Source organism: Atractosteus spatula, chromosome 3 (assembly GCF_055471065.1).
Source record: "Atractosteus spatula isolate fAtrSpa1 chromosome 3, fAtrSpa1.hap1, whole genome shotgun sequence".
Taxonomy (NCBI): Eukaryota; Metazoa; Chordata; class Actinopteri; order Semionotiformes; family Lepisosteidae; genus Atractosteus; species Atractosteus spatula.
Genome location: NC_142708.1, coordinates 28806464 through 28831849, shown reverse-complemented (window position 1 = coordinate 28831849; position 25386 = coordinate 28806464). Strand labels below are relative to the sequence as shown.

Sequence of the window (25386 nt, the reverse complement as noted above, 5' to 3'; positions counted from 1 at the left end):
AAAATATAAAAGCAATTGTGGTTGCTTGTGCCTGTAGATTAGATAAACTTTAAATTCAGCCTCGCATAGTTGCTGCTGTTAGAAAAAAGCATTTATTTCATATGGATTTGCAAGGTGTTTTAATTTAATCCATGAATGTCCCACCAGGTTTTCTGTTTCATTGTTGCTAATAGAGTACCTGTGCTAACAGAGCACTCTTTTACATTTGAATATTGATTTATCTGTATTAAGAGAAATTACAGCTTTATTCACATTCCTAAAGGAATGATGCTCCTTGTATTAAAAATAATACAGATAACATGGCTGTTTATTTCACAAAACCATCCTCTAATGTCTTGTTCAGTGACCTCTGAGGCAGTGTAAAAGGGGTAGAAGACCTTTGATTCTGATGTTCTGTTGTGATCCCACGGCTTGGTATTTCAATCTGGATCTGTATACACAACTAACAATGAATCAAAGTAGAAGCAGTTGTTACCTCCTTGCAGCTGATGTCATCAGACAGAACTCTGAATCTAAGCAAGGATGGGCCTGATTAGTATTGGGAACGGAGACCTTGAAGGAAACCAGGTTGATGCTGTAAGTGATCTTGGTGGCTCAACAGGTGACACTCTATCCTCTAGACAGTAATTTACAAAATACACTGTGCTATTGGAGCTGCCATCCTTTGGATAAAAGTACTAACAATCTTCTCCTTAAAGTTACTCTTTTCATATGCATAGAGTGTTTACCCTCAGAGTCCTGACTAATCGCTGTGGCCTTGCAGAGTCTAACCTCCCTAAAGTTCCTAAAGCACTGTCTTACTTCTCCATCTGATCTGCTGTGTAGTGGGGCTGCTGGTGCACATCACTTGGATGGGCACTGCACTTCAGTGGTAGATGAAGTGGGCCCCCCTTGTATAAGTGAAGCAGTTTGGATGAAACAATATACAGTATATAAATGCAAGGAATTTTAAAGTGCAATATACTGTATGTAGACACACCCCACTCCATATATCTTTTGCAGTTATTTCCAGTTAGTTTACCATGGAAAGCAAGAATTGCACTGAAACATATTCCTCTTTAATGCTGTGCTCAGTATAATAACATTTAATGCAATAAATTCATTTGTCAGTGCTCTGCTTTCTCTTTATTATTATACACACCTCACAGTAGAGATACAGAGATACCCCACAGTAACCAGTTTTAACATTTTATTATTTTAGCAGTAAGTAATGTTAGTGATATTCTTAATGTGGTCTTAGAACATACTTCCTAATCTTTCTTAAAGCAATTTTAAAATGTAGACAATGTTTAAATTGAAATGTAGCATTAGATAAGCTGCATGTTTGTACAGTATACTGGACACTGACAGAGGTTTACAATGTTGCTGTTTTTCTTGCAGATATCTTAATGGCCAATACGGCACAGAGGAGATGGTGAGCTACTGGAGTAAGAAGTACAGTGAGGTGTGCAATGCTATGGATATGGTTGGATTCGAAGAACAGGTGAGAGGTTGTTTTGTGCTCTAGCATTCAAGAAGAAAAGGAGACTTAAATATTTCATGCATACCGTAAGGTTATTCAACAGATTAGAATGAGCAGTGAGCTATGACGAAGCAAAATGGAAGGTATTTATTTCATACACGACACTCCTTCATTTCTGTCCTTCAGGTGTCTGGTATTTCTTTTTCAGACTTGCTTTTATTTGCTTCTACAATGTTAATCCTAAAACACTTCTTCAGTGAGGGTATTTGTTTTAGTGTTTTGTGTGTCTGGTCTCAGAATAATTTTGCGTAGCCACCACAGTTAAGAGTAGCACAATCTGTACATTTAAGACAAGTGAAAAAATAATAAAAAATCTACATTGTTGTATACTACAGTATATACTGTATATTACAGATATTACAAATATTTTATCTGAAAACCTGGCTAATGCTGTTTTGTGATTTCCAGCATGAATACACAGCTCCTCTTCAGAAATGCAAAGTGGAGAAAGTCTTAAATGTGTCAGTTTTTGTCAAAGTTAAAAAAAAAATCAATGCCTTTATTTATTGTAAAAGATAATTATTATTCTTTTATTACAGTTTTGGGAAATCTCTTAATTGTACTTAATGGTCCTTCTGGCAAGTTCCAACTGAAGTATTAATCCAGCAAACAGATGGCACAAAGGTTTTGTTTTCTTGATTAGGGTGGCATAAATATTCTATTTTGTGCTTTTATTTCTTGATTTCAATTAGGCTTGACATTTAACAGGTTAAATCACTTCTAGACATTGTCAGATAGTCTAGGTATTTTCAGATATTGAATGTGGATCTCTGGTTCTGTAAGTAAGCTCCTTATCACGTCAGCAGAAGGCCCAGAGCATCCAGGAACACCACAACATGCTCAATGGATCTGTACCAGAGCGCCTGTGCCCAATTAATTCTCAAAGTAACGTGGACAGATCACAATTAGTCACAAATGATCAATTAATCAAATGACACCATGACACCAAAACATATACTTGAAATTGAAAGTTTGTGTACACTCTGTCCTTGATTTAAGAAAGGATTATTTTCCAAAGTCCCATTCATAACCTTTCTTAAGTCAAATAAAGTTAAAAATAAGAATTTGGCCTAAGTGATTAACAAATTTTCCACTTCTCAATAGAACCACTTCCATTTTAGTAATTAATGTTAACTACACCATTGTAGGTTTTACTTTTTTACTTCTTTTTTAGTTCTTTTTTTGTCCTTAATTGTTCTAGCTAGTGATTAAGGCCAGACACATTGCCAGTGTAACAGTCTTTTCACCTTGTTATTGCCCTTAATGTATTTTTTAGGATTTGATCTTTTTGACATTTACTTTTCTCAGCTCTCAAAATAGATGCAAAATCATAGAGCACAAGTAGGATGTAAATGTACGGTATATACTAGTAAACTATATGTTCATAAAACAACCAGGAATAAATTGGGTGCAGGCTTGATATGCTGATCATCTTTAGAAAATTATGGTTTTGTGTAGTTATGATTACTTTTACATTTTCGTTTTAGGAGCAAGTGGACATGATGACAATCCTGGCTGGGATCTTGTCTCTAGGGAACATCATGTTTGAGCCACAGGACAATGAGATGCTGAAAGTTACAGCAAAGTCTGTTGGTTGGCTCAAAGCTGCTGCAGTGAGTGTAACTTATCTCTCTGTGTGTCAAAATGGTGGAAGAATATATCTAAATGTTCAGAATCTAGAAATAAGGATAACAATGTGTTCAACTAAATTAGAATCTCTAACAAACTCTCACAACCTGTGTAAAAATAGAGGCGGTGTTCAGTATATGTTCTCATAATTACTCACATCCAAACAAGTCATAGCTTGACTTGTTTTTCTGGCAATTAAAACTAAGCTTTGAATTGCTTATCCTTTGAAAAAGCATACATTTCACAAGATATTTGAATATCATATGTAATATCAAGAAGCATTTTTTAAAGAATTTTAAACAAAAATTGTATTGTCTTTATAATGGCATTTATTTTCCCAGAATAGTTTCAATAAAATAAAAGCAATTTGCTTTTTTTAATGTTCAACAGTAACGTATAGCAAAGGACCCTATCCTTTTAATGAAATACTACTTTTGCAGTCTGTGGTAACTTTGATGTGGGATAATTTACTAGAGCTGAAATATCTCTCACGTTACAATTACAATGCTTAATTTTCCCTTTGCTTCAAACTTTCCTGTGTTTTTGGAATTTTACTCCTTTTTCATTGGCTCATATCGGTAGCATCAGTTTTGCTTCCCCTAATCTTCCTTCCAAAGGAAGTTTGGTTAGCAAATTTAGCCCTTTGAAAGTAATAATCCTATAGAGTAGGATAAAGTGTATTTAAGCTGCATCCAATGTATTTGCACATGTTTGTCCATTTCCTGTGAATTGCTATGGCTTTCTTTCTTTCAGAAAAGCCAGGTTAATGGCTTGAACAACATGGATGAGCATCTTATTTTAGACATATCTGTGATATGTCTATCCTATCCTCAGTCTGAATTGCGCAAACTGTTGACTTCCATTTTGAATTCCTATGTTTTTGTTTCATTGTCAATGTTTTGGAAGTTGAATAAACTTTAATACCTTTCAGCACTTTGAGTACTGCTGGCGAGTCCCACTCTAATCTTCTGTCACAGACTGAAGAGATTACATTTTTTAACCTTTCTACAGTATGAAACAAATATCCATTAGACCAGAAATGAACCTAGTATCTCTTTTTGTACAAGTGTAACAGTGCTAAAATTATGAGGACGATAAAAGTGAATAGCTAATATTAATATTCACCTTGAACGTGAATTATAGAACATACAGTAACAAATACATGAAATATATATAGGAAGGTACATTAGAATGTGGTTTGAACAGATTGAGTCTATTAATGGAAACTACAGACAAGGGCTTTGCAGCTATTATAGCCCATATTGACTGTGTTTGAAAACATTAATCAGATTTTTCTATATTGCTTTTCTTTTGAGGCTAGATGATAAAGCATGTTGAAAATGGGTAAAATGTGTTTCACTTCAGATAGCACTTTGAAGGCAAGCCAGAGTGAAGCCTGCATTTTCACACTATGGGTTTCTTGTTGCTTTTCTTCTGGTGCTACAGTTTCACCCTTCCTACCAAAGACACGCTGGCTACTTTAGTCAGACATTCTACTCCCTTCTTTGTGCCCTGCAGTGAGCTGGTGTCCTGCCCAGGAGCCTGAAGTCCCACTACAGTTCTGGGACACACCTAATGTGTTAAATACATTCAGAGGTCTTCATGACACATTTAAGGATGTGTACCGTAAAACCAAAAAGTGCACAATCTCCGTGCTGAACAACTAAAATGTAATATTTTCTTGTGTGACACAGGCTCATACTGTACATTAAGAACATAAGAAGGGTTACAGACAAGAAGAGACCATTTGTCCCATTTAGGTCATTTCACAGTAATGACCTTGTAATCTCTAAACCTTGTAATCTCTTTACAAAAAATTTAGTTATCGCACAATTTCGTCATTTAGTAACTAAACATGAAGGGATCTATTAGAAGGCTTTGTTCAGAACAAAACATGTTTAGGAGCTAAGACCAGACCACACGTTGTTTTTTTTTCCACCCTTGCCCAACCGTAACACATGGCAAGAAATAAACATCTATTCTTGCTTGACCTTAAATCTGGTGTCAGAGTTTCCATGAGAAAAGAGGTGAAGTGTGATTTTGGCGATCTTGATTTTAAAAGCACTTTTGCCTTCCATTAAACAGTTTTCAAGTTAAAAACAGAACTGTTTTATGTTTTATTATAAACATACTGTATGAACACCAGTGCTTGGTGGCAGACGTTCTGGGCAATAGAGAAGACCACAGTATGGTCTGAAAATCATTAGGTGTGAGTGTGTGTGTTATTAGAGAATAGTGAATGCAAGCTTTCTACAAAAGAAGTGTCAAAATAAAACTTCTGATACAATGTTGTGTCAGAGCTGGCTTGTTCAAGGCTGAACCTCCACTCTTGCAGCCCCAGGAGTGTTGCAACAGCCTGTTGCTGAGGAACAGGGTAGAGGTGTGCAAAGGGACAATGCTAGGTTATCGGCGTCAGACATGCGAAGTGAATGAACGGTGCCCATTGTCTGGCTGCACTAAGGCGACAGTTATACTATAACCTCTAACTGGTTAAGGTCTAACTGCAGCCCCTTGCCATGGGGTTTCAGCCTTCGGTTTCCAGTGCTCAGTTTCCTTTGTCGATATTTAAACATGAGTTATTGCTGCCCTTCACCAGTTTAAAAGCTTTTAACAGATCATTGGGCTTAGTTTACATCTGGTCGCCAAAGATAAGCTTCATGCATTTGTAACAGAGCATTGATGCTATATTTGGAAGCTGCAGTCTGTGTTTCAAGAGCCAAGGCAGACATTTATTAAACTGTGTTGTTGCACGTCCCACTCATAATCAGCAATATCTCTTTTGTGAAAACATTGAGATTATCGCATTTAAGGGGTCAGAGCAAAAATTTCCTTTGTTAAATAATTGTCACTTACTCTTCTACAAATAGTTTATCATTTTAAGCATTCTTAAAATCTCCTTTTTATGAGCTGTTTGGTTTATATTAATTATTTTGGTAGGACATTTATTTAATTTTTGAATTTTTACTTTTTTCCAGGCAGTGTGCATAAGTGTCATTAAATTATTTAGAAAAAATAAATTGTTCTTTACTACTGAACATCTTTTCTTACAGTATCTGTCACTTTCTTTTTTAGTTGTTTTTTTTTGCCATAGCCTTGCTTCATCAACTTTTAATATTATGTACTGAATATCCAGTGCTGTCTGGTTTTTAAATACTTAGGGTATTATAGTGTATAGATGTGCAATAAGAAAAGTCGAGAAAACCCACAACAGTGCAAACACAACAGCGGATTTTGTTGGCAACTTGGACCGTACTCTGCTGTTAAGTCTTTTTCATTGATCGCTATTGTGGTGCACAGAACACAGGAAAAAACAGATAAAAATATGTGGTGGTTAGTCTTTTAAAGACATTAAACAACTTGGAGATGTATATCAGTATATATAGATGCTTCACAGTAGATGATATAGAATAATGCTTCACAGTGGATAATGTTTAAATTACTAATGTAGTGTTTGTTTTGTTCTCTTGCTGATGAGGCATTCCACTATTTAAACAATAATAGTAATAATAATAATTTCAGTATTTTATGCAACAAACAATAGATAATGTGATTAATGCACTTCTGAATAAAAAAGCAGCAGTGGATATAATCTGTGGCTAAACATAGTTTCTGTGTCTTTAAAATGGTTACAGGCTTGCACTGTGGTCTGTTTCTACACTATAAAACAAAACCTGTGCTGAATTAAAAGTTTCACATGTTACTGTACTTGTGAATTTGTCAAAAATTAAATGCATTTGCCAGTAGCTTAATTATTATTTTGGATAAACTGCTGTAATGTATACCTTAATGTAAGAAAATAGCTTATTACAGTGATGTATCTTTACTGGGTCACTCAGGAGTATTCAAATCCTTCCCAAGAGAGGCTTTTGGTGTGATGGCTTTTGCTTTTATTTGGTCTGTGAGATTTGAATACATAAGATGTAAAGTGGCTTTAAGTTAGGGTCCAGCCACATGGTCCTATTTTTGATATTTTAACATTTCTAAACCATTGTTTTTCCTTGAGGGATAATAGCATACAAAGTGTAATATGAAACATGATCTTGATTCAGTAAAACAGCATTTGGTCCACTGGCAGTTTCTAAAGCTTGGCAAGGTGAAGAAAACCACGTTTTGGCTTTAGTTGCAAAGACGTGCCATAGCCTGAGCCATTGTCTCTGATGTTATGTGTAAATCATACTCTTTTTTTTAAGTGTCAGCTTGCCTCACGGTGCTGAAAAATCACAACCGTTACCCAGTGAACCTTGGCTGTTTGTGAGAGCAAACATTTTATCTGCCGTCTTACCTGTTTTTTTCTGTGTGGGTTTCAGGGACAGTTTGGGGTCCAGGAAGAGGAACTGCTGAAAAGCCTGATTTGCACTATGTCAGTTACTAGAGGGGAGTCCATTCGCAGGTACCACAATCAGCAGCAAGCCGAAGGTACAAAATAAATTTGCCTTAAATCTCATGTCTCATTGTGATAAGACCATGCTGTACTGTTGCTTTGCATTGTTACTCTTCTGACTTCTACACAGCTACTTAGCACTCTGCTGCTGTAATGGTGAGGAGATAATAAAAGCAGCTACAGCTGGTCTTTTTGGCATAATCTTGTTGACGTTCCCCTTATTCAGTGTAAGGAAGTGGACTTGAAGAAGTCAAAATGTGAGACTTGATTTGAGTAATGCAGCTCTTTCTGCCCTTTGCTTGAGAGGCACTTACTGTAAATGGGTACAAGCGTTGCTTCACATCGGTTTTTTTTCAGCAGTACTTTGCTCTCATCCTCTTGCAATGTGGTGGTCATGCATGTTAACTCTTCATTTTGAAGTGAAGAAGCATTAGTGATTGGGCTTGTTGTTTATTTATTTTCAGACGCACGTGATTCCATTGCCAAAGTAGCCTACGGTAGAGTGTTTGGGTGGATTGTGAGTAAAATCAATGAACTTCTGGCCCCCAATGTGGATTCTAATGTAGAGCTAATGGAAATAGGTGAGTGAGTGAAAGTTTTGCTATTAAACAGATTTATGTACTTGAAAAGCTGCTTTGTAGTCACATACTACAAAGCGCTTTGAGAAGCCACCTTTAAAGGCGATATATATAAAATAAAGTTTATTATTATTATACTCAGTAAGCAATAAGAATTAAATTAAAGGCAATAAACCTATCATTTAATTTCTCTCTACTGTTTTGCACAGAAGTGCTGCAGATTGTGGAACATTTTTAACATCACTATGTAATTGTCAGTTTTCTGTTTTCGCTGTATTAATAAAGGGGTATTTTATGTTGTAGTAATGTTGAGGAATCCATTTTTTTTTCAAGTCCAGAAAGAAGAGTTGGAAACTCTTTAATTTGAGAATAGAACTCAGAATAAATTTAATTTCAGAATAGAACCCACTCCAAGTAAGTTAAACATGATAGCTCAGAACTTTGTATCGATGTAATCTCTGCCATTCTTTTTAATACAACTTTCGTACAACTAAAGATGTCATCAAATCAAGTTTTAAATGTCTCTAAATTATAGTTTTGCTTGTCTTACTTATTTCATGTAACTCCAAGACACAAAAACAGAATGTGCACCTGTACAGACAAATTTTACTTATGCAAACTTCATATACTGTATATTGTGGGATTTTCTGTCCATTTAAATATAAATTGCACCTGTTACGTTTTTCCTCAAGAGTTTTAAACTAAAGAATATTTATACAATGGTATATACAGAAAGCAGTAATATTTTGTGAATGTTGCTCATTAGTGCAAGTTCCTCCCTGTAATTGGGCAGGTCATTATCTGACCATGCATGTGCTCTTTGTCCTACAAATGATTTATTTTCCGTTCTCAGTTGATACTCTGTGTCGACACTGGCTTTGTTGTCATGTTTACCTGCACTGCCTTGTCCACAACAAAGTCTAAAAATGGAACCAGTAATAGGTTTATTCCATGCTGAAAAAAAGAAGAAAGAGAACACAACGTTTCGGCCGTGGAGCCTTCTTCAGGTGGCTCTTCAGGTGACACCTGATGAAGGCTCCACGGCCGAAACGTTGTGTTCTCTTTCTTCTTTTTTTCAGCATGGAATAAACCTATTACTTGTTCCTTTGCAGCCTACGCATGCTGACGCAGCTACCCACCTGAAAGTCTAAAAATGTTCTTTTTTGTTTAGAGATACCCTTTGTTTTCTTTTATTTCAATATGCAGTCTCATTTCAGTGATGTCTGCCAAACAGTTTCCAACCTCTAATTGGGAAGTGAGTATATCTGGGAATTGTCAAACAAATCAAAGAAGACTGCAGTTCTTTTCACTGCCCAGTTTGTAGCAATTAAGCAAGATGGGCAATATAAAATATGGCCTCATGAGTAAAAAATTCACAAGACAATATGTAAGCAGGAGGAAGGAAATGTTCTGACGAAATAAGTGTACAGTTATTATAAACCTTTGTTTTATTTTTTAATGTTTGCTTCACTGACTTCTTATGCAGGGATCTTGGACATCTTCGGATTTGAGAATTTTGCTGTGAACCGCTATGAACAGCTATGCATTAACCTTGCAAATGAACAGCTGCAGTATTTCTTTAACCATGTAAGTTGATAACTAGTGTGGTTAAATATGAGTTGTAAGTCAAGTTCTTAATTGTGTGTTATATTTGGTACTCTGCATTTTAAGTACCTAGCTTTAGATAAGGAGCTTCTTTTGAATCTGGTTGGGTAAAAAACTATTGTAGTGTCTTGTGCACCACAAACGTTCTTCAGTGCCTCGGTTTAATGCAATGTCCTTTAGTCATAGCCAGCATTTGTCTGCCACGGTATACCGTATAGCAGTGGCACACAAACCTGGTCTTGGAGGAGCACTGCATCTTCTGGTTTGTGCTCCGGCTGAGGTCATAATCACAGACTAACTGATTTCAGTACAGAGCATTTTGAAAATTTGCTTTCAGTTCTTAAAATGTCTTGACAGTTGTAATTAGTATCAAGCCTGTATACATTCCTCTGTTTATGTACTGCCCTCATTCAGGTGTGTTGCCTGAAATGTAACCAGCTGGACCTCTGCAGAACTAAAAAATGCTCTTTGTGAGCTTGTCTGATATACTGTCATTTCCACATGTCTGTTCATTAGTCAGAACTAAGGGCAAGGAAGAAAAGAACAGGCTGTGTAACGTTTTGTATTCCGAAATTATTCGTTTTTGAAACTCAGGACTGACTGAAGAAATAATTTAAATAAGTCTAATCAAGCAAATAGATCAAACGTGTCATCAGTTAACACTGGAGATGTAGAGCTCAGCTGTAATGAAAACCAGCAGACACAATGTTCTTTTAGGGCCAATGTTTGGAAACCACTGAAATACACAGAAATATTTTTTTCCCCCCACTGTTGTTGTTGTTTTTTTCCACATCAGTTTTTGAATATCTGAAAAATTGTAAACCATGACAAGTCAGTTTTTAATGGCTTCATTAAGATTTTCTTATCATACCTTTTGTCTAAGGTGAATTAATATATATATATACAATATAACATTTAGATACAAATATATTAAGTTTATAAGGTGTACTGTAAGAAGAATATACAATATAGTATATACAATACCCCACACTGCAAATAAAAATGGCATATAGAACCCATATACAGCACCCTCCATAAGTGCTGGGACAGTGAAGTCAAAATTGCTATACTGAAGCAAATAGGATTTGAGATAAAAAGATGAATATGAGGCAAAAGTACAGGATGTACAGAAAGTACAGAAGAAAAAAGTACCTTTTATTTCTGGGTACTTCTGTGCATATACTGTATGTTCTAATTATTTTATCATAATACCACTTTTTGTTTTCCATCCCCCCATTTTAGGTGAGAATAAGTAATGGGACAAATTAATGTAAATTAAAGAAGTATAAAACTTAGTATTTGGGTGAAGATCCTTTGCACAGGATAAGTGCATCCAGCCTGTGACTTACTGATATCACTAAACTCTTGATTTGTTCTTTTGAGATTTTTTGCCAAGCCTGTGCTGCAGCCATTTCAGTTGTTGTTTGTTTTGGGAGATTTCTGAAACGCATGCTTGATTGGAATTATATCATTGATTTGGCCAGTCTAAGACTTTCCTCTTTTTTTCCTTGATGAACTCCTTGTTTGTGTTAGCAGTGTGTTTTGTATCATTGTCTTGCAGCATGATGAAGTGCCGGCCAATGACTGGAGACATTTTTTGAACATAAGCAGGAATTAGGCTTTGCCATTTAGTGCTCTCATATTTCACATTAAGAAATTATTTTAAGATGGAAAATACTTCTTTGCCAAATATTTTTTTTTATATTTTAGCAGCTCATTTTTCTGAATTTTTTTTAACAAGAACAGGGCCATTTCCAAAACATTACAATTATAGGAAAGTGATCTGTAGTTAAATTTTAAAAATAGAATTATGTTTTTCATGTTGTTCTGCTGTTATTAGTTTCTGTCATGGAGTAGGAAAAATATACTATCTCATCCTTTTTGTGATAAAGCAGTGATATGAACGATGATTTTGTCTCATTCTGCTTTAATTCGTTATCTAATAACACAAAAAAGTTCTATTGATATTAGTAAATCATAGTGAGGTGTGGAGTAGTTTTGGGGGTTTTGGACAGAGAACCATTCTGTTGTACCCTTAAGTAAGGATCAGTAAAATACCCCAGCTATTGTATATACTGTAAATAAATGTGTACAAAATGTAATACTCTTTGAATAAAAGCATCAGCTTAAAATTAAAACATAATTAATCAGTGAAAATTATGTTTTTATTGTTTTTTAGCACATCTTTTTAATGGAGCAAAATGCATATAAAGAGGAGAACATTAAATGGAGCACAATTGAATTTAAAGACAACAAACCCATCCTGGTAAGAAAACAGTTTTGTAGTCTTTTCTTGCTCACAGTTGAAGTTCACGCAGTCATACACACAAATAATTTCCAAATGCACCATGGAATGCTCTGAGTAAGCTGGAGAATGGGAAATGTTGTCAAAGTGGTAGAGAATCACAGTCCTCAAATGGGTACCAGGCATAACAACACTTAAATCAGTCAAATTTGTTGGTTATAACTAAGCCATTATTTATTCATTTTACAAGTCAGTGTTTGGTATACAGTACATAGCTTATTTGGGACCAAGAGATATGTTGTCTTTTAAAAAGTTTAAAATGTTCTCTATTCTCTCTATAGCATTTGTCATCAAACTCTGGGATTTTACTCAGGATAAAAAGGAATGTGTTTTTGTTCACAAATAGCGATGTCTTGTGATCTCTTCTGGCACTGCAAATAGCACTTGTCGGAGACCCTGTGGTTTTGAAAGGGTATATGGGTAGTCTGCTTTTATTTGGATTCCTAAAAAATAGAAGAAAATAGAAGCTATTCTGATAATGTGTTTTTTAATGTGAGAATTAGAATTAAGAATTAGCTGTTCTCTTGCCTTGTCTTAAACTGCTAAGTAGCATTTGGAAAACTACAGACTAATGTTTACATTTAAAGGTCATTAGAAGACATTAATGCAATTAAATGTAATAGTAATATATTTTGCCATTTATTACCCCCTTATTTCAGATTGAGAAAGAAACCGGAAAAATGAAATAGTATTTCTTTACCGAATATTGTTTTATATTCTACCAGCTCTTTTTTAGAAGAAAAACTTGTGATTTATATAAATAAATATGCCTGGTTTTCAAAGAATGCCCAAATGTACTTGAAGTTCCATGATTATTGATGGTAAAAGGAGGACATCTAGTGGCCACTATTAGTATCAGTTCTGTCCTGTTTTGACCACAGTGCAGAGTGCACTTCATACACCATTTACCAGAGCGAGGACTCCTGCATTTTAACGTGTTTGTTTTAACTCGTATATTTTCTTTCCATAATTCATAATCGTTTCTTTTGTTTTGTTTACTCAGGATCTCTTCTTGGCAAAGCCTTTTGGGATTTTCTCTCTGCTGGATGAGCAGAGTACATTTCCTCAGGTGTGATTTGATTAACACATTTTAACGAATCACATAATTGAAATAGAAAGGCACTTTGTATTTTTTGTGTATTTTGTGTAAATCCATGTGTGGAGTTTCTTTAACACAGCTGCCCATGATAACAATCCAGTTTTTCTTCTAGTAAGCTCTTATAATGCATAATAACTAATTGCTAAAGGATTTATTTCCTTATTCCTTATTTATATTGAAGGCAGTCATCTAGAGTCATTTGCTTTAAAAGTGATTTTGAGCAGATGGCATGGTGGAGCAGTGGTTAACATTGCTGCCACATAGCACTGGGGCCCTGAGTTCAGTTCCAGTCTTTGAATGCTGTCTGTGTGGGTCTGTGTTTGAGTGGGTCTCTTATGGGTGCGCAGGTTTCCTCCCATAGTCCAAGAACATGTACAAGTTTTAATTCTAAAATTAAAATGATTAATTATTAATATTGCCCAGCAGGTGGGAGCATGTAGTCATTGTACAAGATCTACTCATATGACACCCTATTGTGCTTATTAACATGATTAAATACTCATCAAGCAGTTGTGATCTCGGGAAAATGTTAACAAATGATTTGTCTGTATAAAAACTTTAATATACTTAAAAGTAATTAATATGTCTGGCAAAATATTTAAGAAGTTACTTTAATGACTTCAGTTTTAAGTTTCTGATATTCAAGTGTAAATACATTTGTTCTTAACCTGAATCTCCCCTTGTCCTTTTTTATCTTCAGGCGACAGACAGTAATTTTGTTGACAAGCTCAACGGCAAATTCAAGGGGAACCCACACTACGAAATTGTCAGAGGTCATAACCCTCTGTTCACGGTTGTGCACTATGCTGGAAAGGTGAGTTTGCTTACCTGTATACCTGCAGCACACCTAACTACCTGTGCTTCTCACACAGACCTCTCAAGTTAACCTTTGTTCATCAACACAAAACTTTTTTTAGTTTTTTTTTACACGGTGATTTTAAAGACTTGAAAAAAGGCAAAACCACAGGAATGTCATATAGTGTCGCAAGTAGAGAACGGAGGAGGATCTTCTTGTGAGATGTCGGTGAATATAAAAAAGGCTTTCTCTAATCTTGTGGGAAAAAAAGTTGTACACCCACCTGTCTTTTTAGAGCTCACAGCAAAATCACTATAAATATAAACATAAACATATTGAAACTATATATCATTCTTACTTAGTGCCTCTAGTTACAACTGAGTGACATATTGAGTGCTGGCCTGTGTTGTTTTTCCACTGAGTTAGGAGGAACTATAAGAACTGTCTTCCAATGTGTGAAAAACCTCTTGAGTGGTGTTCTTGCCTACTGTTTGCAGTGTCAAGCAATGTGGTCAGTGTCATTTTTCCATTGTGGTCTAAAGTATAGTACGCTTCTGATCGGTGGTTTACCAGCTTTTATCATGATCTCTTCTTTTGGGTTAGATGTTTACTTGTTTTTGATAGCAAGGACAGTGGAGTTTCTTCCTTGTAACCTAATCTCATCAGACTTCAGCAACTACGATAGGCTGGGTCTGGTCATTTCTAGTCAGTACTGTTGTGCAGAACTCTAAGCCAGGTTCCCTGGTCCTTCTTTGTCTTTTCTTTTTGTTACCAGAAAGGCCAAAAGAGAAATTAAAATGGATCTTGCAATAAATAAGAAAAATAAATAAGACATTCCTTCAGTACTACAACAATAAATCAACCATCAAGGATGAAGTGAAATTTTCCATGACAAAAACAGTAGATGGTGAAAGAGAAGTAGTTATTGTTCTAAGCAAGTATTTGGGTTCTTCAGTCTTAAGCAACTGAAGAGGGAGAAATGTTGAAACACTTAAGATTAAGAATTCCAGGGTTCAATGGCATCTTACCAGCTGTACTCAGTGAAATAAGAGGTGTTATTTAGAGGCCCTTAACACATCAGTCATTTAAGACAGGTGTAATACCCAGAGACAGAAGAATTGCTAATATAATCAGAAAAGGGGTGAGAAAACTGGAACAAGCTATTATGGACCAATAAGTTTGACTTCTGTCAAATGTAAGTTAATAGAAACAATTATAAGTCCTACATTTGAGAATCATGGAGATGACGTTATATGGAGATAAGAGAACCGTCAACATTGATTTAGCAAAGGTTTATCTTGCCTAAACAACTTGTTCAAGTTCTTTGAACAGGCAACAACAGTAAAGGATTCACTGAGAGTATATTATTTGGTATATTTAGATTTTCAGGTGTCTTATTTTAAAATTCCACATAAACAAATACTTCTCAAATTGCAGGCAGTAGTAGGTATTCAGAGAAACACGTGTTAGCATGGAGTATTGGGGTGATGTAATTAGTGTAATGATGCAGAGATTTGTACTAGGACTACTGCTGCTCTAGATCAGTGATCTAGTTTCTGGTATCATTATTAGACTAGTTAAGTCTACAGATGATGTCATATTGGGAAAACTAGCAAACACTGTAAAAACAGCAAAAGCAATTTAAATAGATATTTGTATAGAATTCTTTCAAACAAATTGGATCAAATTCAAGACCATGCAAACACCTGGCAGATGATGTGAAATTAGGGAAGTGCAGGGTTTTGCATGCAGGGTATAGAAATGTAAGCTATAAATATGAAGTAGGAAACATTGAACTAGAAAAAGCTACTTTTAAAAAGATTTATTACATTGACACATTTATGTGTTCTAGACAATTTTGGGATGCAAATAAAATTATAGGGTATATAATTAAAACTGTAGAATTGAAATCAATAGGTGTTATGATAAAACTGTATATCGCACTCGTAAGGCCTCATTTAGAATACTACAAGTTTGGGTACCACTTTATAAGAAAGATATTGCTGCTCTGGAACCAGTGCAGAGAAGAACCAGTTACATTGTGGGGCTTAAGAGAATGCCCTACACTGACAGGCTGAAGGAACTGAACGTTTAAGTCCTAAACAGAGAAGACTACATGGGGACCAGGAACAAGAATTCAAAATCAACAAAATCAACCCAGTGAATTTCTTCAGTGTAGAAATCCATATTTAAAACTGAGAATAGGGAACACTTCTTCTCCCAAAGTCTTGTGGAGTATGGAATGACCATGTAGTTGAAGGTGATATTTTGGCTGCTTTCAAGAAATGGGATTCCTGAATGAAGTAACGTCTAGATGAGCCGGCTTTCTCTTGGCTGTGACATTTCTGTTTTTTTGCACTCATATACTATGGCACCTTTGGAAATATTCTGGGATCTTCTCTCCAGTGCGATAGTCCACTTTATACTTGCACTGTCTAGTCTTTCTGAGTTTACCTCTTAGTTTAGCTGTTGATGTAAGCTCTCAGTTCTACACCCCATCTGCTGTATAGTGGGGTCAAAGGCACAGATTGTCTGGCCCATGTCACTTTACTGGTGGATGAAGATGTTTTTTTCCTGTAAGTTTAGCAGCATGGTGATCTGGCAGGTAGTATTATTCCCTCACACATGTGGTTTCATTCCAGACGGGGGCTTCTTTCTCAATTTAACATGTTCCCCATTTCTGCACACGTTTTCTCTAGTTTGAACCCAGCTTCCAATGACATGCTGGCGTCTCTGGTTAATTAGTGATGTACTGCGGTCCCACCTTGTGCCCTATGCTTCCAGGATAATCTCCAGGGTTTCACGATCCTTACTGGAAATATGTGGTTTTCTGATAACAGAAGAATGGAATCCAATGTCAGCAAAGATTAACACACTGCATTCAACATTTACATCTATCCACAGAGCCCTGTTTACATGACCTCATTTAAGAGCATTCCTCTTAAACTTGCTTACAGGTTGTTACTTGTTTTGAGTTTCTGTCCTTGGCTGCAGAAAAGACGTTGCCTGGAGTTTTGTTTTGAGAATTGTAATCATGTAAACATTATGGCAGTTTATGTATATAAGACTACCTCGAGTCATCAACATGTTTTTTGTCATATGACTTAACATATTAAAGTTTAAAAGTGCTTTCTCACAATGCCTTGTAAAAAATGTATTCACCCCTTTTCAATGATGTCCCTTTGTTTCATTCCAAACAACATTCACAGTGTGACATACAAGTACAGTATACACAATGTAATTGAAGAAGTTCAAGTAGGTAGCCGCCTCACACCTGAAGAAGGCTCCACTGCTGAAATGTTTGTGTCTCTTTTCTGTTCAGCATGGAATAAACCTTTACTTGTTCCTTTCCACAATGTTATAGTGTATACTTTAAAGTAATATTTTTAACTAGAACTTGAAATGTCAAAAGAACATTTTCAGGGGTGAAAAAAAGGTGAATGCAAAGCAAAAAACTAAATTGCGTCAGATGCTCGAAATGTGTTGGGCAAGTTGCACAGTTAGTTGAGTGGCTTTTGTCTATGTGTAATAGTGGTTCAGGTACTTTTAGAATAAAAAGACATGTTTTAAGGTCCCCCAGTCACGCAGTGAATTTTAAGCAAAGATTCAGCCATGAAGATGTCCTAGCAGTCTTCAGTCCAAGAGACACACTCTTCGAAACAGTGTCTTAGGTTCGTTAATTGCTAGTCAATACCTCCCTTTCACGCCTGAGCTGAAGACTTACACCTGCTGCAGCACATCATGATCAAACTGCAGATTAATCCTTCATGTACATAGCCATGCCCTCCATATATATCTACATGATATATATGTTCCTCATGGAGTACAGGATGACTCTTAACATCCATGGCTTTTTGAAAGATAGCTCTTAAATGTCTTTAAAATTAGGTCTGTAGTTGTGAAGTACTTTATATGGGAATTGACTGGGCCAGAATAGCCAATATAGTTCAAATTTGCTTGCAGACCAGGGTCCTGTCTGTGGAGGGGGGGCTCTCTAGTCGTCATAACACCATGGAAACCAGGATGAGCTCTGATCTGATGACCCACTGTGGTTCTGGTCTGCACTTTGCCTTTTTGTATTGGAGTTACTTGCAAAAATACAAGTAAATATGCCTAAATACTATCAGTATGCATAATATATAGTATAAGCTCTATTTTACATTCAATTTAATTGTGTACTTTTAAACTATGAGTGTTCCTAATAGCACAAACAATTAAGATGCATATTACAAATAAATATAGTAATGTTTCTTTAATGGTCTGTGACAATGCAGTGAACTATCCCATTGGAATAAAATTGTCAACATGACATTAAAAAACACTGTACTGCATTGTTCTCTTTTGTATATGTACTGTAACTTACCAGTTATAAATATCCATATTTTAACTTAAAAAATTAGTCTATTAAAGAGAACAAGAGGAATAGTACAGTACATATCACAGTTTATTTTTGTGATTCAGTGGCAGACCTTCAAACTGCATAAAATAAAAGTCACCTTTTATTCCTAAAAGCACACCTCCTTAGCTTCTTCCTCTATCCCTGCAATCTGTATATTTTTTTGTCTTTATGAAATAAAAAGCTGTATTTTTCCATATATCAGCCAATTTTAAAATATTTATTACATTGCCACCTGGCATTGTGTTTCACTTATCACAGCAATCAAGAATTTCATTATGTGTTTAGTTATTTTAAAACAAATAGCTTCAGAATTTTTTAGGCCAACATAAACTACTGGTTTATTTGAAACTAGACCAAACTTATTTAGGATTTTTTATAGCTGAGTAATTTTGTGACCTCATTATTTTCCCCTCCCTCTCTCTTTCATTAGGTTCAGTATAATGCCAGCGGATTTTTGGAAAAAAACCGGGACACGATCCCAGCCAGTATCCGAGGGCTATTTATCAACAGTGTTACACCCTTACTCAGTGTGCTTTTTGCAGGTATGCTGTCAGGGATAGTTCAGATTAAAGCAGTGGCCAAATCAGAAGAATGAAAAATTTTAAGCAATAAATCGATATGAACAGTGAATCCTATGCTTTGTATGTTAAAGTATATGTCTGGCAAGGCAAGATCTGCCACTGTTCTTATTACTATTATTATCATTATTTTTAATGCAGTCCAGGTCAACTTGTATGTCTCAGAATTTAAGGGAAATTTTACACAAGGGAGTACCTGTAATGTTTTGTCTGTCATTGTATACTTAATGCACACAGCCACTCAAGAATAGAGAACAAATACATTATCAAAAGATATTTAAAAGCTGTTATTAAGACTCTTAGACCTGGATACCCAGTTTGTTATTTGCAGATTTCGGTTACAAATTAAATATTAAATTCCAAATAATTGAAAGGCTTAGATCATGTTTTCTCGCTATAAGTTAAATCACATTCTTGTGTCAAATTTGTCATCACCCTAGGCTGTCATAATGTGAATTTTGTTTTATTGTCACCCTACCTCTAATCAGTGTGTTTTATCATTTGAATTTCAGCTACAATATCCAGAACTGGCACATTAATGCCACAACGAAGAGCCAAGGTACTTAAATTGTTAAATCAGAGTTTCACATTTAAATTACTCTGTGTGTTTTTTTGGTTTGTCTTTAGACAAACACACCCTTTTTCCTGTTTAGAGACATATTTTCCATTGTTTTTAAGGGATCATGAACAAAGATTTCCAAGTTAAAGTCGGAATTAATTCTAAATGCAAACTTAGTTATAAAAAAAGTAAAACAAGTGATGCATAATCTTACAAAATAATAAGGATTATTTTAATACACGAAATAAGTCAAATTTAAATGCAGATCACCTTTATTTGTAAAAATTGAAAAGCCTCTATGAAGCAACAGCAGATAAAATACTATGTGAGTGAAATGCATAGTACTGTATGTACACTGTATTGGTTCTGACATGTCATTGTTAAGAAAAAGTACAAAGAAAATAAGGGAGTACAGAAAATGAAATTGCAGCATTGTATGCAATTAGAAAATTGTAACGGACATTTTAATAAAAAGTTGTTTTCCTAAAATGCACAAAGAGTACATTGATTTTTAGCCTTTCTGTTCTGTCACATTTGTTTAATGTTTTTGTGTTAGGTCTTACAGGCTGCAGAAGACAATTTTAACTCGACCAGAAAGCAATCTGTAGGTGCCCAGTTCAAGGTATGTAACCCCAGTAAAACTGAGTTTTATTGTATGGCTACAAAGGTTTATTAAACACCATTTAATAAACCTTTACATGTCTATTAAATGGAGCCAAAATTACAGCCAAAATTCAATCAATACTCCTGCTCCTTCCTTCTCAAAGTGAAAAGAGACGTCAGTTTTTCCTTCCCATCATGCTCTGCTCAACAGCACTCTGCCAAGCCCATCTTGACCACCCTGGCAGCAGACTTGGCTCTTCCCTCTTGATTGGTGAAGCTGGACCACTTGTCCTTGTGTCCATTTTGCCAACCCTCTAGCTACGTGGGTGAAGGCTAATGTAATGATTGTGAAGGATTCTAAGGCAGGATCGGTAAGCCGCCAAGATAGAAAGTAACAGTCCAAGCACAAACCAGGCCAGGGTCAAAACCGTAAGCAAATTAGGTTCAAAGTCTGGAGCAAGCGAGGGATAAAACCAGAGGTATCAGCCTAAGAAGAGCAGAGAGAATGCTGAGACCAAAGCAAGATTCTAGACCAAGCAGTAAATGAATAGGAAAGCTGGTTTGAATAGAAGTCTAAATGATAATCGGATGCAGGTGGAGGTGATAATTACTGAGCCAGTGCAGTGGAGAGTAGCCACAGGAAAACTTCTGATGCGAGTGAAACATGGCAGCTTAGAGAGCAGAGTGGTGATGGCAAAAACTCCCAATACTCATCGTTGCACAGTGAGCAGAAAATCATAATTTTAAACTGCAATATTATCATGCCTCACAGCTAAAGTAAAACTCTAGGCATGTGACTGTACTGTATATCACTCTCCATGGGGTTACTGTATGTCTCATAGATTGGAATAGAGAAAAATAAAATTGGACACATTGGGATCACGTTTTCCTGTGATTTACTTGATCATACAGTAGATTTATTTTTTTAATTGACTGTGACTCATTTTAGCATTTGTGAACTTTGAGTCCTGTCACCGGTGTTTCAGTATAAGCCAAGGTGGGATCCACAGTAGAAACAGAGCAATGACTCAGACAAGTGCACATTTCAATGAACTGTTTGGTGATTCCAGAAACAGGGAAATTATAATAAGCAATGTAACTGATAATTCAAGATTTAAAAGAAAATAATTCATCCTAATTAATAATCCAGCTAGTCAGTAAATATGTGAACAAAGGCTTGGAAAGTAAGGAAGTATGAATCAAGTTCTACTAATAAAGTAGGATTAATCCATCTTTCTAATCTGTCACAAATCACTTCGATTCATAGATCCCAATATAAAGTTTATTTCCACATATAATTATTTCAGGTGTCAATGATTTACATCATAGGGTTTCGTTTTCTCCTTAGGCATGAAAACAGAGACTGTAAAATGAGTCAGTTTGCTCAGCACAAGTTCCCTTACACAATCATATCTATAGTTTGTAAGGTTTTTTTTTCCTTGGCATAACAGGATTAGTTTCTGTAAGGGTCTAGTCAGTTTCTTTAATTGGTGCTTTATTTATGTTTTCACATTCATCTTTGGCTTACAGCCAGACCTCACACATTGTTCTTCACGGCTCAAGTTGCATCTGGAAAAAATGTTCTCAGCATTAGTTATTAAGATGCCATAAATTCACTTTGTACACAGGCGATCCTTCAATCTGACAAAACTTATAAAACGAGCATATAGGAACAATTGACTTCTTGTTTAATGGTGTCCTGAAGACACTAAAAGACAAGATATTATTTTTTAAATTGGTGGATTTATATCTTTATATTGAGATGTTGAATAATGTTCATATTAACTTCATTTTCAGCAGTGTCCACTTGAAGGCTTTGTAATAATCAGATTGTTGATCTACAGTAATTGTAATTGTCATTGTCATTTGTGCTCCAGTACAAACTCATGAAAAGTCCTATTCCCTTGTAGGATGGACTGTAGGATGGGACAGTCTGATCTATTATGTAGTGACATCTACATATCTTATATTGTAATATACAGTAAGTGAGATCTTATATTGTAGACATACAATATAAGATATCTTTATAAAATGTTATTGATTATTTTTCAAGCAAATCTCCTAAACACATCTTAATGACTGTCTAAGGTTTGTTTTGGAGTTTTATCACCACTGTAGCAGTATTCAGTTGAGATCCTTTTGTCTTTTCCAGCATTCTTTGGCTGTGTTGATGGAGAAAATGTTTGCAGCTAATCCACATTTTGTTCGGTGCATAAAACCAAACACAAACAAGCTGCCAGATAAAATGGACCCAAAGATTTTAATGGACCAGGTTTGTGGAAAACTTAACTTTTTGTTTTGAATGTCTTTTTTTCACTAGGAAGTTTTATATTTAACACAGTGAGTAATCTGATATATCTGCAGTATTTGTTTTAAAGTAGAGTGCCTTTTTTAATTTATGATGTATACTATAGTGAGCATCAAAAGAAACATCACTTTATGTGTATTTTTAGAAAAAAATACTAATACAGATTTTGAATATTGTTGTCTTTGTCAGCATTTGCTTGGCTATACATATGACTCATCCTCTTCCTTTGTATTACAGTTAATCCTTTGCAGCTGAACATGTTAAATTCGTATTATATGAGGCCACGTGCATTTGCTGGGCATGTGATGATGCAAGGGGAAGTGAAAGTTGGGAGGCAGGACTTGAAATTAAGTTGATATGGTATAGCTGTCTGAAACATATAGGAAGGAAAAGAAAGTGTTTGTGTATCCAGAGTGAAGGTCTGGATAGTAAGTGTTGTTAGGCAGAGAGAAGGTGCATTGGCTTCAATGAACTACTTTAGATGTTTTTATGTTAGGAGCTCTGCGAGGCAGAGAGCATGCCCTACAGGTTTGGGCTGAAAAATACAATCTTTTTAATATAAAACATTATTAACATGTCAAAACCTTCTTGGTATTATTATACTAATTAATCTGTTTGAATGCCAGGGAGAATCGAGTGTGTTAAAACACTTAGGGATATTAACAGAATTCAACACTTAGCTCTAATTATCTGCTATTTTAAGATGTTTTTAAAGGGGATAATGACCAGAAATACCCTTTAATAGCTGCAGCTTCCTCTCAGGGGCCTCGTGTGTATTCAACCCTAAAGCAGCTGTGTCTTCAACCCTAAAACTCTTGAAAGCTGGATAGTAGAACACATTGTTATGTTTTGGCAATTTCAAATATTTCCAATGTTCTTTTTTCTTTAATCCGTCTCCTACATTGGTAGACCATGGGTAATGTGGCCAAGCGCTCTAAGGAGATGGATTAAAGCTCCAGTCTCTTCGGAGGCGTGGGTTGGCATTCCACCACTGCCAAAATCTCCTTGTTAAGAATCACTTTTAGGATAGCAGTCATCCTGGTTTCTCACTTTTCTCTCCCCTTCCCCCTGGTAAGGGTTATAGCAGCATAAAGGCACGAACCTCCAGATTCAGAGACATTTTCTTCCCGCAAGCTTTAAGATTATTTAATTCTTCCTCCACCACTGACTCACACTGATGTTTTTTTGCACACTGCTTGTGTTTTTAAGTTGTTTGTTGCTGTTGCTGCTGCCATTCTGTGTTTGTTTTGGTGTTTCCTTAAATGTCTTTGTATTGGAGCATACACACAAATAGGCATTTCACTTCACCTGTATATGATGCATAAAATATGTTGAATGCTCATTACTCTTCAGATGGTTAAGTATTTCATGCTTTCTAAGGTATTTGTAAAGGACAATTTAGTGCTCCTAAATTTAATTTTGTGCTCCTTTGCCACCATGTCTGTAGCTTTTCAGCAGAGTGAACACAATTGCGTAATTTAACAATTAGTGTTAAAAAAAGAGGAAAAAATTATGTGCAAAGTGGTTTACAGATAATTACACGTACTAATTCACTATAATTAAGATTAATTGTTCAGTTGTTTTTTATTTAAAGTTGAGGTATAATGGCTTATTGGAGACCATTCGCATACGGAGAAATGGATTTTCCTGGCGGCCCTCCTTTGAGGAATTCGTAAAAAGGTATGTCCTGTTTATCATATTTGTGCAGCATTTCTAGGGCCTCATGTTCCATTCTCTGTGGAAATATAAAGTTATCTCCTTTTCAAATAATTTTATAACCTGGTTTCAGATCAGGAACAATGAGGGGTAACGAGTTAATCCAGCTTGTTTGGCATATTTAGATGACTGATATGAAATTATTGATTTCATCCCATTTTTTGATTGGCTGTTTTTGTACTAGGGGAACCTATTCCGTCTTTACAAGAATATTTAATTTTCCACTTTGTTGTGTACAGGTACGGCATTCTCCTGATTAAGCCAGATCTGCCTTTAAACAAAGAAAGGTAAGAGTAAATTATATAGCTTTATAAATATTAATGCTGTAACACTAGGTAGGGAGGATATGTGTCTGTGTAGGCAGAGGAAAGCAGTCCTGTACAGTCAGCAGTAAAGCAGCACAGTACTGCTAAACACAGTACATTCATTGGAGAGAATATTGAAGATTTGTGATTGTTTAGAGTAGGTAAGATTTCAGTTTAGTGGCTGCATAAATTCATTTATAAATCCCTTACAACCTTGAATTCATTTTTAGAACATGAATAAAGTGGTAGGATGTGTCACTATTAATCACCTCTGTTGTTCTTAACTGGGAGATATTTATCAAGTAACAGCTGTGGTTCTTTGTTGTGAGAAAGTGAGTTGCACCTCTTAATATAATTTTTTTTGTTACCCTTACTTTCTCAAAGAATTTTATTTGTTCCGTTTTCATATGACCCACACATTATGGGTGAATTACAGATAGTGAAAATGCTATACATTGATGTCCATAAGTTTTAGGTTTTAGTAGATAATAGATCTCAAATGTTTTAAGGTTGTATTGTATAAAAAGAGACTTATTTTCTTGTAAGCATCATATATATTAGCAGTTCTCAGAATGCACACTGCCCCCTACACACACAGTATGTCACCAGCTCAAGCACAGTAATTATTATTATATTTTATCCTGACAGGAACATATGACAGTGGCACAGAACTCTTTCTCAATCACTTTTAGACATTCTCTGTTTTTGTTATGACTGCCTGTCTTAAATCTCACCTCACAATATTCCAATGTGAACAGTTTTAGAGCATGGGCTCTGTCCCTGTGTATGCACAGAACTTGCAACACAACTTTTTGTTCACTCTACCAAACTTGCATATAAACAATTTTATTTTAGCTCTTTTTTGATATGCGACTTTTCCACATTTCCATGGAACACTAAGCCAGGATGTCTGTGTCATTGCTAAATGGTAATGTCATTGGAATAGAAATGGCTATCTCAAATATAAAACAAGCAAATTTCCCAATTTATTATGTGCAAAAAT

At 35.5% G+C, this 25386-nt stretch overlaps 1 protein-coding gene across 2 annotated transcripts in view; it reads left to right on the top strand.

The window, feature by feature from the left end:
• The window catches only part of unm_sa41569 (un-named sa41569), a 64811-nt gene that overhangs the window by 27148 nt on the left and 12277 nt on the right, over window positions 1-25386 (top strand). For both annotated transcript variants that reach the window (XM_088910347.1, XM_088910348.1), the window contains 14 exons: window positions 1381-1483; window positions 3010-3135; window positions 7459-7567; window positions 7997-8113; window positions 9597-9697; window positions 11895-11981; window positions 13024-13089; window positions 13820-13933; window positions 18745-18856; window positions 19405-19451; window positions 20008-20073; window positions 22207-22326; window positions 23957-24042; window positions 24318-24365. In XM_088910347.1, coding sequence (XP_088766473.1) covers window positions 1381-1483; window positions 3010-3135; window positions 7459-7567; window positions 7997-8113; window positions 9597-9697; window positions 11895-11981; window positions 13024-13089; window positions 13820-13933; window positions 18745-18856; window positions 19405-19451; window positions 20008-20073; window positions 22207-22326; window positions 23957-24042; window positions 24318-24365 — 1302 coding nt within the window. The remainder of the gene's footprint in view (window positions 1-1380; window positions 1484-3009; window positions 3136-7458; window positions 7568-7996; window positions 8114-9596; window positions 9698-11894; window positions 11982-13023; window positions 13090-13819; window positions 13934-18744; window positions 18857-19404; window positions 19452-20007; window positions 20074-22206; window positions 22327-23956; window positions 24043-24317; window positions 24366-25386) is intronic.